Here is a 15,495-nt window from a genome sequence, read left to right on the forward strand (position 1 = left end):
TTGAACAAAAAAGTAGAATTGCCATCCTTTTTAATAGGTCTAGGTTATTTAGGCAATATGGAATATTTACAGTAGAATTTATAAACTTGATAGCTTTATAAAAAATATACTACCGCGAAAATCTGGGTGTAAAAATCACCTTTCCCGACCTATTGACATTCCATCTGATTTCTTGGTCTTCAACATTTCATCGGGGAAAGTGATTCAAATAATGGACTGTCTCCTTCTTAAACATTGTTTTAATAATAAACACAAAACAAAACTGCATAGTTTAACAGATCTTATGCACTAATAAATCCAACAGGCGTTGTAGCTGTCTTAATGTCTACAAATTGAAAAGGGTAAACCTTACGATGCGCATGCAACCATGAAAATGAAATAAGTGTCGAATGTCAAGACTGGCATGGTCTCGTATTTGGGTTACTATATTGTTATATATATACAAGTGAGTGTCTATTCTTTCTATTCATTTATGCCCATCTGGTCAGTTTTTTTTTTGTCAGCGCTCTTACACACAATTATAACATTAACGGTACATATTTTATTGGACCAGACGCGCATTACGACATTAAATCTCTCTTAATTCAGTGATGCTCGAGTCTTTTTGACCAACTACTGCGTTGTGATACAAAAAAGGAAAAATACACCATACTTCTAAATTAAATACTAATCATTTTTTTGAATTGTTAATATATGTGTATCTTAAATTGACAATCTACGCATCATCATCAATGAGCCTTTCAAAGAATACATGGTTCCTTTCCAACTATGCCAGTGAACACCTCGATGATGTCCATCTGGTGTCTTCAGGAAATACTGACCATTCAGATCAGCTGATACACAGCTATTAAACCACCAGGCGCCGCGATACAAGGTAGCACAATGATGAGAGTTATTATCGTTATCGCTATCCTTTGTTGAAAAGCGGTTGCCATTGTGATGTTCCAAGCTGTTACCTGAAAATACGAATGCCACATTGAAAACTGGACCATACTAAAAATGCATACGGTTCGAGGGAAAACATGAAGTTATCATGACTTTTGTACAAATGTTACAACCATTTTCTTTTCCCAAGATTTAAATGTGATTGAAATCAGGCATAGAATGTGGTATTCCGTTAACAACGATTTAAAGATATTATACACATCATATTGAAACAGACCTTTACAGTAAAAAAGCGATGGTATTTGCTGATCATCGCCTTGTATACGGTTACGAATTTTTTTTTCAACTTTTTTAAAGAAAATTTTAATAGATATACAATAAATTTATTATATTTCATATGAAAATTATTTCATTGCCACGATTGTTTTTTGTTTTTGTTTGTTAGTGTCTTTTTCCCATTTTGCTGGTTTTCTGTTCTGTATTGGTTATAGATCAATTTATAAGGTTGTATATTTTGCACGGAATGTAATGAATCGGGCCTAATGACTGATCAATATAAGTACTTTATTATTCTTCTCCTTTTAATCAGTTGCTTATTTGGTGGGCGATCAATTAACATTTTCAATATGATCTGGCTCAGTGCGCCTAAGTGTAACCCTTTTTTTTGTGGCGGTTCGTATTGGTCAATCTTGATATTTCCATGGTTTGTTTTAATAAAAGTAAATATAGGTATGCGTCAATGAGGCAGCATTCAAACAACAACAATAATCATGACATCTAGATGTCAACAAACAGTTGTCAAACATAGTCAGGTGTTCATACATTGTACCAAGCTCTAATTCGTCCCGAGTCTATAACAGCTAACAAACGCAGTCAAAGATATGCCATAAAAACCAATCTTTCCAAACAGATATAAAACTGATATATGACATATGTCAACTACTATTGAGGTTCCATACTGTTGTGTTTGAGTACTTAAGTAAATTTCCCCCTTTTTAAATATCAAGACCGATGACAAGGATAATGCATATGAAATAAATACACAAAAACATTACTCTTTTACGAACTGCTAATCTTTCCGTTGTGAGGGAGAACGTGCGCATATGATAGGCGAAATTAAACCGTGAAACACAATCAGACCTGAACACCATTGCATTCCTCAAACTAATAAGAAATTACATTCGTTATTTCTAGACTATTCATTTCAACTGCTATAAAATTTGCCTTTAAAATAAACATGTACGTTATAAACCATAAATGTTCAATAATTACCGAACATTTACCATGTTTGCAATAATCGGTAGAAAATATTAGAGAAAAATAAACTTTGAAGATGAAAATAACACTTTATAAGTTTGTATTAAATTCAGAAGGACGATATGTTAGAATACAACCAGTTAAATGATTAACTTTTTTTTAAATCCCATGATATTTATGCCGTTAATTATACACCTTGAAGTAAAAACTTTATCAAGAATATGACATTCTATTATCAAAAATATTCATGTTTCGTATTCTTCAGATCGAGTATAAGCCAAGTGTACCCATACAACTTAACCAACTCTAAATATCAAAATACCATAAAATGAAATCCGTACCTGCAGTGCCATAATACCCATTTGCGGTTAGTTTGAACTTCGAACTTTCATCTCCAATTCTAAACTCTTTGTATTTTGCAAATGCATTGTTTCCATCAAAATCGAATAAATCGATCCGCATTTCATACTTCCCTCGTGATGTTAGAGTGTGCAATATGTCGTTGCCTAAAAATAATACAATATAAAATAAAAAGATGTGATATGAGAGTCTGGATGGGGGGTCCTTCATTTCTGTATTCTTTTTACTTTTGTTTCATTTTTCTTTATTATTAGAAATAACGAGTATTATGTACAATTTTCAAAAACATTACTTTACTACTGTGGATTCATTTATTTTCATGGGTACCAATTTTCGTGGAATTAGGAATACTGACACTTTCGTGGATATTTAATTTCGTGGTTTTGCCAAAGTCTGCATACGGGCAAATGCAAAATTTGCAATTCGTTGAACATTTAAATTCGTGGTTAACCTGCCCCCACGAAACCCACGAAAATTGGTATCCGACGAATATAAATGAATCCGCAGTATTAAATTTATCTGTAATAACATGATTTCTTTATTCTGTACATCCTTCATTTCTGCAATAAATATTACATTGTCTATTTTTTTTTATTTCTACAGTTATTCTTCATAATTTTGCACCCCATTATTTTCTATTCTTTATTTTTTTTTTGCTGATTTTTTTCTATTCATTAAGCTATTATTTTGTATTCTGGAAACCCCTTCCAGACCCTCTTGTATGAACTATCAAACATTTGGTAAGTGCCGAGTGTCTTAATCGCTTTTCTTGATTTATCTTCTTCAGGAACGCCCAAACCTAAACATTTCAAAGCCAGGGATGTATAAGTATTTAAACAATTGGCAAACACCATATACAGTATAGAAATCGAAACAAGACCCCGACATGAAAATTTTTCAAACAACTCAAACGAGAAAATCAACGGCCTCGTTTTTGCTAAATCAATAAACGACAACACTTACGACAGACAGCAACCAAGCTACTGACTTGGAACATGCATTTAAAGAATGTGTCGGGTCAAGACAGGTTTGCAAAATAACCTAACAAAAAGAAAAAAATTGTTCATAGGCCTTTGTTTGCTTGTGTTAATCACGATGGCATTCTTTTAAAACCATGTTTAATCCACCATTTTCTACATGCCTGTACCAAGCCAGGAATATGACAGTTGTTATCCATTCGTTTGATGTGTTAGAGCTTTTGAGTTTACCATTTGATTAGGGACTTTCCTTTTTGAATTTTCCTCGGAGTTCAGTATTTTTGTGATTTTACTTTTTACTATTTTGAACAAAAGCGATGCAATGGTTACTTTGGATTGAAATTATCAAATGAGTACATTTGTATAAATATACAAAAACCTACTAGACAAGTATTATATATTGTGCAGGAAAATTTAGTTTTACCGCATTTGATGAAACATGCGAAGTTGATCGAGAATTTATTTCTAGATTGGTTTCAAGAACAATTTAGAAATACGTCCGACACCCAATCTATTTATGGATTTGGCATTGTAAAACCATTGCAAACCAGTATAAGAATTGTCCATAACAATTGACGTACATGTCTATTGTTCCAATCTTGTCGGAAGGTGTCAGACCACCAATTTACCCCCTTCAATTGAGAACGTATGTAAAAGTATCCTTTCTCTGACATAAAATAGCGCTTTTGATGCCATTGTTTACTTAAACTAACCAACAAATTTGCAGAAATGAAACTTTTGGTGAAAGAGAAATATATTTAGACCATTTTGAGCCAAAATTTACTTGTCCATGAGTTTACATTAAAAATTGATAATTAATGCGCTCCATAGTACACTTATTCAAGATTTCAAGACCACCAGTGGTTATTTTTAGATGTAGTTGCCTTGCGTAGGGTGGTATTTTGTTACAAGACTATAATGGTTTACTTTTATAAATTGTTACTTGGATGGAGAGTTGTCTCATTGGCACTCATACCACATCTTCCTATATCTATGTAAACATTGGTTGAAAATTGGCATATAGAAAGGTGATACATGTACAATTCAGGATATACCTGGTTTCAATGAAGTTAAACTTGCCGTAAAATATTTCGAAAGCTATGAAAATTGAAAAAAAATTGGTTGAATAGATAGAGATTTTGAATTGGTGGTCTGACAACAGAAGTTGCTATCCGGCACCTTTAATTTTGAATTTTGATTTTAAACTTCGGTTGCATTATAAAAATAAAAAGATGTGGTTTGATTACCAATGAGACAACTATCCGCCCAAATTCAAATGAAGTGGATGTAAACAATTATAGGCAACCGTACGGGATTCGACAATGAGAAAAACCCATACCGTATAGTCGGCTATAAAAGGCCCCGACATAAAAAATACGAAACAATTTAATTGATAAAACTAACGGCCTAATTTGTAACAAAACAATTTACGAAAAACAAATATGACAGACATGAATCAACGACAACCACTGAACTACAGGCTCCTGACTTGGGACAGGCACATAAAAAATGTGGCGGGGTTAAACATGTTTGTGAGCGCTCAACACTCCCACTAACCTGAGACAGGGGTTTTACAGCACAAAATTAGAACACACTTTTAAAATCAGTTGCAAAGGGCTTAACTCATCAGATTGGTACAAAGCAGAAACACAGCTAACAAAAACACAGACCGGACGTGGCAGTGTATTTATACATCCCTATCAACAAAAAAGGCACAAAGTACAGATTTGAGAGTACTCGCAGTTACTGACAGCTAATTCAAAGCAAATAACAACTTATACAAAAAAATCATGATCTAAGACTAAAATATCAATCAGTACACATCCAATATCCATTGGATTTAGTGTAAAGACGTCATTAAAAGTCAGAGAAAAACATGACCTTGTGCAATGCCAAAATATAGGTATTGACAGATTGTAGTACCCTGAAAGTGCATATGTGTATAACAATAATATTAAGTATCATGGTTTTAATTTACTGATAACAAAATCAATATTTATACCAATAAAAACAATATTCAAAGATCAAATTACAGTGTTGAATTGGTAACCTTTTAGAATAAGTTTATTTAAAGGATTGATAAGTTTACCTAGATCGTGTCTGAATTTCATCTTTAAGTTTCTTATATTGTTTGAATAAAACACCTAAACTTCACCAACTGCGATAGATAATATCCATTTGAATCTAACTTTTTAAGCTCTAAATCACTGGAAAAACATACGGAATCTAAAGACAAACTATTATGTATTAGATAGGATTCAAGATAATATTAATTTAGTGGTTTAACCGCAGTTGGTAAAGTTTAGGTGTATTATTCAAACAAAAAAGAAAGATATCAGATATCATTTGGAAACCATTTTTAATATTTTAGTCTATGAATATCCATGCTTAACTTCTGACTTTTGACTTAGTGACGTCAATAAACAGCATATTTAATGTTCTATTGGCCAATACCTTATTGAAGTTATGAAATATTTCTATATGATGGCACTGAACGGTTTTACAAGGATATATTGATTGGTGTTAAACCTCCAGTGGCAAACATTACATGATTATCAGGAAGAGAACATGTCGATTTGATAGGAATATGAAATTCTGCTTTGTACTAACCCAACACGTTGAACCAGAGTTATAACGTGCTAGTTCATAAAGTAACAAACCGCAGGAAGGCATGTCACACCCTACTTTGACACATACTGTGCTGGTTCCCAGTCAATATTTGCTCTTACTCCTTGATGCAGCGTATATAGCGAAGAAGTAGCAAATGCCAATTTTATATCATTTAGTTTAACCTTGTCGGAAATAAAATCCACTCCTCTCGCACTCAAAGCGAGCACACAAGTACGAGAAGTTTATTCAATAGTCTCTTCAAAAATGAACATAGTTCAAACAATTACATGCTTAAAATTATACAGATATCATTCGGAAACCATTTTAAATTTTACTTTTGAATTAATGACGTTAATTAACAACATTTTTGATGCTTGTTATGATTGTTGAAGACTTTTATTAAACAGATGTGTTAAACCACTTTAATATTATCGTGAATCATATCTAATTAACAATAATATTCCGTATATTTACCCGTGTTTTAGATCTAGGGCTTTATAAAGTTAGATTTCTAGGGATATTATCGTAGCTGTTTAAAAAGGTTTTGAGTACTATTGAAACATTATAAAGAAACTAAAAAATAAACTGATTTGAAAAAAGACATATGTTCATACTGAGATGATGATTATGAAAATGGTTAAATATAGTGTAATCATGTGCAAACTAACCAAGCCAAAATTCATGCTTAGGGTTCCCGAATCCGGATTTGTAGTCATTCCATCCACGGTAAAAATCAGTATAGCCATTTTCTCGTCTTTGAAAAAGCTGTAAACAGATACATGACAATACAAGGAGAAGTGCAAGACAAATAATTTGGGAGAGGTTCGGAATTAAACGTTATGGGTTTTAAAGATAGAATGTGTGAACACTCCTAACTTGGCAACGTCAAAATATGTCGTGTTCTCTGAAATGTTGCAAAAAAAAGTTTCTTCGTTTGAATATAGGAATTAGATAACTCGCATCGCTCAATCTTTACTTATCTATGCAGTAATTTGTTTACTGTAAAAGATTGTATTTTATCCACGTTTCTTTTTGGCCATGAACTTACCTGTTATTCGTCGACTTGTTGGCTTTTCCCTTTGTTCATTTATCTCTTCTCTCTTTTTTTTATACAACGAAAATTCCAAGCAGCAATGCAAAATATCATCATCGCTCTTCCAGGTGTGCAATATATTGAAATAACATGTGTTTTATTGTGAACATTAATCAATTTCAGGTAAACCAAGGCGGATACATTATACAATTTTCTAGAAGTATTAATACGTTCTTCTTTGACAAAAAAAAAAGAAATAATAAAATGAAGAAACTAGTATGTTAGGATTTTCATAGACTACGAAGACCATCTGAATATAATAATCTTCGCTAATCAACATGATATATGCATGTGCAGTATAAACTTGAAGGACTAGTGTTCTTGAAATATCGAATATTTAATGGTATGACATGTTTATTTCAAATTTACTTATAGAGAGGGGATTTGAAAATTACATGTTAGGAACTATTCAACTCGTTATAGTTCTTTATTCTAATATTAAAATATGTGTTTTGAAATAAGTTTTATTTCTAAAATCTAACTCACCGTCCAGTGTCCCTCGTCTAAATTCATTTCACAATAAACATCAATTCCTTGTGTATGCTTTGGAAACACCTTATATACTCCACTTGGACATTTACCAGGAATATCATTACAGTCAATAGGTCTTCCTTCTAAAATAAGATCAAAACTAGTGATTCTGAATTATTCTGGATTTTTAAGCGCACTATATTTATCCATATCAACAGATGTACATCTATACACTTTAAAGATTGATAGCAGAATAGTGCCTTACATTTTGAATTGAAACTTAACGTAATCACAGTATTAATTAATTTTCATTGTTATACATGCATTATATAAAATATATGTAACAATATTTGTCACCGATTGAAAATTATAAAAGATATTGCTGTTCATATTAGATCAATCTTCAATATTGTGTGTTTTGGAACGGACACATTCTGTGTACAACGATCTCTACTAGAGTCCAAATCCCATTTTAAAGGCCTAAAAGAAATCTACATATCTAGCAGTAAATGCACTATTTATTTGTTCAATTGGTGTAAAACGATTAAATGCTTTTTAAAAATCATATTCCATCTGTTCTATAGTGGAACTAGTTTTTTTTGGAAATAAACTAAGACATTTAATGGGAACAATTTTTTGATTTATAGCTAATAAATTTGGTACCTTGGCATTTCGACGGCCTTTTGAAATTATCCTTTGCGCAAATTCCTAAAAGTAAAGAAATAGCAACATTTAGTTGATCTTTATTTTATGTTACCTATATCTACATTATGAAAGTCTGGATTGGATTCCCAAATAGAGAATAATTGGCAACCCCCCCCCCCCCCCAAAAAAAAAAAAAACAAAAAAAAAAACAAAGAATAGACAAACATGTGCTAAATAAATAAAGAATAGAGAATAATAGTTTTTTTTTATATAATGAAAATAAAATAATGGGGTTCTTGAATATAACAAATAGAGAATAATGGATAAAAAAAGACAAAAAGCCTATGCAATCAAACTCTATTTAATGAAAAGAGCTTGTGTTCAAGCGTTTAATATTTTTCTAATGTCAGACACCAAACCTGTTACACTAAAAAGTTTTGCTTTTTTCTAATGTTGAAATTATCATTACAATATTTCAAACCTTTATTGTATAAATTTATTTCCTAAATATAACTAACAAGATTCTTCAGTGGTTTCATTAACCAATTAAAAAACAAGGATGAAAAATGTGGAAATTGTTTTCGGTTCATGCATATGAAAGCCTTTTCTGTAAACAGAGTATTCATACGAAATTGCGTATATTATCTAAGAAACTGAATTAGCTTTTCTATCTAGTGCAAAGCAGAGTACATGTCTATAGCAAACATTTAACCTCCTGACCATGCACGCTATATATATGTTAGGGGGAGGATTAAGCACTCACAGTATAGAAATAAGGAGATGTGGTATGATAGCCAATGAGACAACTATCCACCAGAGTTCAAATGCAGTGAATGTAAGCAAGTATAGGCCATCGTACGGTCTGCAACAATGAGCAAAACCATACAAAACTACACAAAAAACCAGTAAAATATCGTTTCATCTCGGCCTCTAGTAAGTGTTCTACAACTAATCTTTCAGTGCTTTTAACAAGTTCCTTAACTACTATCAAAGAGCTTATCATAAACTATTGTAATAAAATATATGAAAATAGTGGAATTAACTTTTTTTGGAGTGTAAAAAATTCTTTGGACGTTTTAGATAAATTACGTGCTTTTGATGGTCCTTTTGATTCTGTTAGTTTTGACTTTTCTACTCTTTACACTACACTTCCAAACAATCTTATCAAACAAAAATTTGACTATTTAATTAAATGGTCGTTTGGTAAATCTGAATGCAAATATATTTGCTGCAACTCATTTAAAGTCTTCTTCTCTAATGAGAAAGGCAAATATGCTAGATATACTTACTGGAGGTGTGATGAGATGATTGAAGCTGTTAATTTTCTCCTTGATAATATTTATGTACGTTTCGGCAGCAAAGTTTATCGACAGGTTGTAGGTATTCCTATGGGCACTAATTGCGCCCTTTTAATAGCAGACTTGTTTTTACCTGTTATGAATTACAGTTTATTACCAAACTCAGTAAAGACCCGTCTAAGTTGCATTTAATTGATAAATTCAACAACACTTACCGTTATCTTGATGATATTTTTTCGTTAAATAATCAAGAATTTTCTCAATATACTACCGAAATTTACCCAAAGGAACTTACTTTAAATAAATCAAATTTAAACGGTAACAACTGTTCTTTCCTAGATTTAGATATTTCGGTTTTACACGGGAAACTCCACACTAAAATTTACGACAAAAGGGACGATTTTTCGTTCCCTATTGTTAATTTTCCCTTTTTGGATGGTGATGTTCCTTTGGCACCATCTTACGGTGTTTATATTTCACAACTCGTTCGCTATGCCCGTGTCTGTTGTGACGTTTTTGATTTTAACGAACGTAATCTATGTATTACTGGTAAATTATTAAGCCAGGGATTTCGTTACCACAAATTACTTAAAACCTTTAATAAATTCTTCTACAGATGTATAGATTTGGTTTTGAAGTTTGGTTGTACATTTGTACCTGTAGAAAACTTATTTCAAACGGGATTGCACATCCTCGTTTTTACGGCAATATTGTTTACCGTGCCCGGAAATTTAGAAACGATCCTGGTAAACTTATCGATCCTTTAAATAAACTTATTCTAAAAGGTTACCAATTCAACACTGTAATTAGATCATTAAATGTTGTTTTTATTGGTACTAATATTGATTTTGTTATCAGTAAATTAAAAGCAAACTAAATATTATTGTTATATACATATACACATTCATGGATTTACAATCTGTCGATACCTGTATCTTGGCATTGCACAAGGTCATGTTTTTCTCTGACTGTTTATGACGTTTTTACCCTAAATCCATTGGATGTTGGATGTGTACGGATTGATAATTTAGACTTAGATGCATGATATTTTTAATTAGTTGTTAGTGGCTCTGAACTAGCTGACAGTAACTGCGAGTACTCTCAGATCTGTGCTTAGTGTCTTTTTGTTGTTTGGATGTACAAGTATCCGGCCACGTCCACTTGTATTTGTAGTATTTGTATTTTTAATTTCTTATCCATCTGATGAGTTAAGCCTCTTCCAACTGATTTTTATAGTTCGTTATTATGTTGTACTGTTACACCACTGTCCCAGGTTAGGGGGGGATAGGATCCCGCTACCTTGTTTAACCCCGCCACATTCTGTATGTATGTGCCTGTCCCAAGTCAGGAGCCTGTAATTCAGTGGTTGTCGTTTGTTTATGTGTTACATATTTGTTTTTCGTTCATTTTTTGTACATAAATTAGGCCGTTAGTTTTCTTGTTTGAATTGTTTTACATTGTCATTTCGGGGCCTTTTATAGCTGACTTACGGTATGGACTTTGCTCATTGTTGAAGGCCGTACGGTGACCTATAGTTGTTAATTTCTGTGTCATTTGGTCTCTTGTGGAGAGTTGTCTCATTGGCAATCATACCACATCTTCTTTTTTATAGGCATGTTTTACCCCGCCACATTCTTTAAGTACCTATTTTAAGTAATTATTAAACTAACAAAGAGTGCACACGCTGAAATGTCTCGCCTGCTGAACTGATCATGATTGCATCTATGTTGAAAGTCTATGAGAGAAAGATATATAGGCGAGTGACATTTAAAAAAAAAAACTCGTAGTTAAGGAGTTTAATACACCCATCTAACACACAGCTGTATTATATACCATTAGAAAGCTTATCAACTTTACTTTTTAGGGTCAGACAGACACGTACACCACACAGACATTTGATAACCAAATATAGTTGACCTTATGCTTAAAGAACCTGAGTAACAGACCTTACAAGAAAACTTAAAGTTGACCAATGAAACATGGAAATAAGGTCACGTTCAGATGAACTCTGTCTGATAGACATTTAACCTTGTCTTGTAATCATTCCATGCATCAAATACAGTTGATCTATTTCTTAAATTCTCGGACAAAACACAAAAACTTAACATTGACCAATGAACCATGAAAATGAGGTCAATGCTAGATCAAACCTGCCAGACAGACATGCACATTTTACAATCCTTCCTTACACTAAATATAGTTGACCTCCTGCTTATAGTATCTGATCATGAGATATAGACTAACACTTGACCACGAAAACTTAACCCTGATCAGTGGTCCATGAAATGAAGTCGAGGCCAAATGAACCCTAACAGGACATGATACGTTGCAATGATCCCATTAGCCAAATATAGTCATCATATTACTCATTATAAGTGAGAAATTCTCATGACAAAAAAACTATACAGTTCAGGGTCAAATTATTTCCCTGGAAATATGATGTACAAATGTTATCTCAACTGCATATCAATTATCATTGACAAACCATTTATGTTTTATCTTAAACTTTAGCTTTAGCAATTGATTGTTTTTAATACAGGAAATAGAACACCACTGTCTTGCTTCCATAACTTAATCAAAAGGAAAGCAAATCAAAGTGCTTGTGAGCACTGAGTGGTAAATATTGCCTTTGCTGCAGCGGGAACTAAAAATTAAACATTCCATTGCAATAAGCATTAGAAGCAATGCTAGGAATTGGAGATATAATTTTTAAGTTTGTTAAACTACAATTATGGACAAAGGAAAATTGACTCCAATTATATTATTTCTTAAACAAGGCCATCATTGATTTTTAGAACAGATACCTGATTCTGGAATATCTGAACATATATATCATTGATAAATTTATTGAAATATTTATGCATAAGATGAATAGAATCATGTATTCAATGCACTATCTTTTGTTTATCTCAAACGTAGTGCTAAAGTCTTTAAAATTGATAACTATTTAGCCAGCCACATAAGGGTTTTAATTGCATAATGGAAAAATTTACCAAATAAATCATTCAAACAACAGTGACATCAACTGACAGTAATAATGGGTCCAACATGGTTCGATAAGCCAAGTGGAGTTTAGTGCCATGCCGTTACATTTTTTTTTCTTTTTTATTAAATTAACAAGTAAAATATCATATGAATATATTTAGTGATATCAATATAATATATAATTAGACCATCAATGCAAATTGTCAGTAATATTTAGGTTTCTCCTCTGGTATTTTCTATTTCGTGCAATAAAGAACTTGATTATATATACATGTTACTTCTACGTTCAAATGCAAGTTTTTGATATGTTAATTTCAGGCGCTTGAGGGTGACATTATATAAATAACACATAGCTGAGAGGGTGATAGAGCAGATTGTTACCCCGAGAAAACATTGTCAACTGAGGCGAAGTCAAGGTTGACAATGTCTTTTCGAGGGGTAACAATCTGCTCTATCACCCTCTCAGATATGCGTTATTTAATTTATTATACTGAATGTTCTGTTATTACTGTCAATTAAATTTCAAATTCAAAGTAATAAACTATGACGTCTTGTACATAACAACCATCCGTATTTAATAAAGCGCACACTTGATCAAGCGTCTCCGTGAAGGGTAATAGAGTATTTGCCATAGGATAGAGTCGTATTTAATAAAGCGCACACTTGATCAAGCGTCTCCGTGAAGGGTAATAGAGTATTTGCCATAGGATAGAGTCGTATTTAATAAAGCGCACACTTGATCAAGCGTCTCCGTGAAGGGTAATAGAGTATTTGCCATATAATAGAGTAAATTAACACCCTCGTACAAGCCAATCAAAATATTGCATTTTTACGTGAGTTATAATAATATATTCTAGCAGATGACTCAGCAGGTGACATTTTTTTTAATGTTCTTACCCCTTAGTACTTCCTTTGTACTAAAATGATTACATTTGTAACCCTTAAAAACTGGCAAAACAAAAATCAACAATTTAAAAGACAATATCAGTACAATTATAATTATCCTTTTTACGTATCATTTCCCATTAGTAGTAACATTTCATTTGTCCCAACTTTTTTTGGTTTCTATGTCTTAATTAATACGTCACTCACGTGTTTGTCCAAATTGAACGGGATTCATAAACAGTGGCATGATCCTAAAAACTTATCAAACAGAGTTATAAGGAGAACGACTGAAAACAGCACAACATACGGACACCGTCACAAACACATTGACCAAGACAATCGGATTGTGTCTCAACTTTATATGAGAGACATGTGTTCGTAGTCTAAAATCTGAAAATACTGGAAAAGTCTTTTGGTCAGTGAATTTCCTAACTGCACGCTTTTCACTATCGAGATATTTTGAATGAGTATGGACATACATGCTTTTTTACGCTCACGGTCTGGCTCCTTTTTGGGTTCATCCGATTTCCTTTTTTTTCTTGTTTTTTATGTATCTATGAGTTATGTTCATCGGTATACTGTTTTGACTTTTATTCAACAACAAGATTCCAAATGGAGATAGAAGAGATAGCAGAGACTGAATAGTCATTGTCAAAGTTACTTATTCTGACAATTAAGTTTGACATGTTTGTGAGTATTTCAGTCCACCTCCCCTCCAGTAAGAATTTGTCTTATTTTAAAGTGAAGTACAACTATTTGAAGATAGCTATAGCAATTTGTGCAATATCCAAATACCCTAGTTGTGAGAATATACATATATACATACCGTTTGGAAGTCGGCTGAGTATTTCTTGCAGTTTTTCAGTGTTATCATCTAACTTTGATTCTAATGTTTGTAACCTCCTTAAATAATCTCCATTTGATACCGAAAAAGTAAAAGAAAAAGTAATAAGAAAAAGAATAACAATCATAATTTGCATTTGCTTTATGCTTGTATCTTGTCAAAATTTAGCACCTTATGTGGTATTTTTTTGAAACGTTATTTTCGAAAAGAGAAATAGTGTGTATTCTACGAAAAACAAATGATCACGCAACGATTTCATTAGATGTCGTGTCATTGCAACACAAAAGAGATAGTATGCTAGTTTATATTTTACTAAACAACATACATATCAATATAAGGACACTATCGATTTTGTCAGAAATGAAAAATAGATATGTTAGAAGTAGTGACAGTCAGTAAAGTTTTGAGGAGATTGTAAAGTTTTCTGCTTAGGTTGAACTAATGTCCTGTGGTTGTGTATTTCTATGTAGTTGATTTGAGTATTTAGACCTTGACCAGACAACGAATGATAGATTTAAAATAGAAATTGTTCATTATTTGAAATTAATTAACTATTCCAGCAATATCTTATTTTAACTCGATTTCCTATTCATACGTAATTTACAAAAAAAATGTTTATTATTCGGAGTCAATGCATTTGCCAGATCACACGATATTATGTCACAAGTGCTATGATAGGCATAACTTGCTTTAATTAAGAAAGAGGTATGCTATATGTGGCCCCTTTCATTCAAAATAAAGTCACCATAATCTCCTAAAAGTAACAGTAAAAAGAGGAAGAAGATACATAGGGTGCAATTAAAATACTAAAGTAAACCTGACAACAGAGTACACCATAGTATGAACAGAAACCTAAAGTAAAACAACAGACTAAAACATAGCATGAACAAAATCCTGAAGAAAAACAACAGAGTACACCATAGCATGAACAGAAACCTAAAGTAAAACAACAGACTATACCATAGTATGAACAAAATCCTAAAGTAAAAAACAACAGACTACACCATAGTATGAACAAAAAGATGAAAACACATTTATTCCACAGAAAACGAATGTATACTCTTTTGCACACATGCATACAATTTTGGAATGTTAAATTATAACAACATAATGCATTCATATTATCATTTAATATGTAAGCATTTTTTATTGAAATATTATTGGACTCATATACATATTCTATAG

General features: G+C 32.2%; 1 protein-coding gene across 1 annotated transcript; it reads right to left on the minus strand.

Annotated features, from left to right (window-relative positions):
• On the minus strand, positions 1–14,577 carry LOC127706132 (microfibril-associated glycoprotein 4-like). Its single transcript, XM_052210579.1, has 6 exons — positions 14,293–14,577; positions 8,317–8,361; positions 7,669–7,796; positions 6,758–6,854; positions 2,484–2,648; positions 1–956 (listed from the first exon to the last, which is right to left on the minus strand). The coding sequence occupies exons 1-6, from the start codon at positions 14,444–14,446 to the stop codon at positions 703–705; spliced, it is 843 nt and encodes a 280-aa protein (XP_052066539.1). The 5' UTR covers positions 14,447–14,577; the 3' UTR covers positions 1–702.
• Positions 14,578–15,495: the final 918 nt, after the last annotated feature.

Source organism: Mytilus californianus, unplaced genomic scaffold (genome assembly GCF_021869535.1).
Source record: "Mytilus californianus isolate M0D057914Y unplaced genomic scaffold, xbMytCali1.0.p SCAF_6, whole genome shotgun sequence".
NCBI lineage: Eukaryota > Metazoa > Mollusca > Bivalvia > Mytilida > Mytilidae > Mytilus > Mytilus californianus.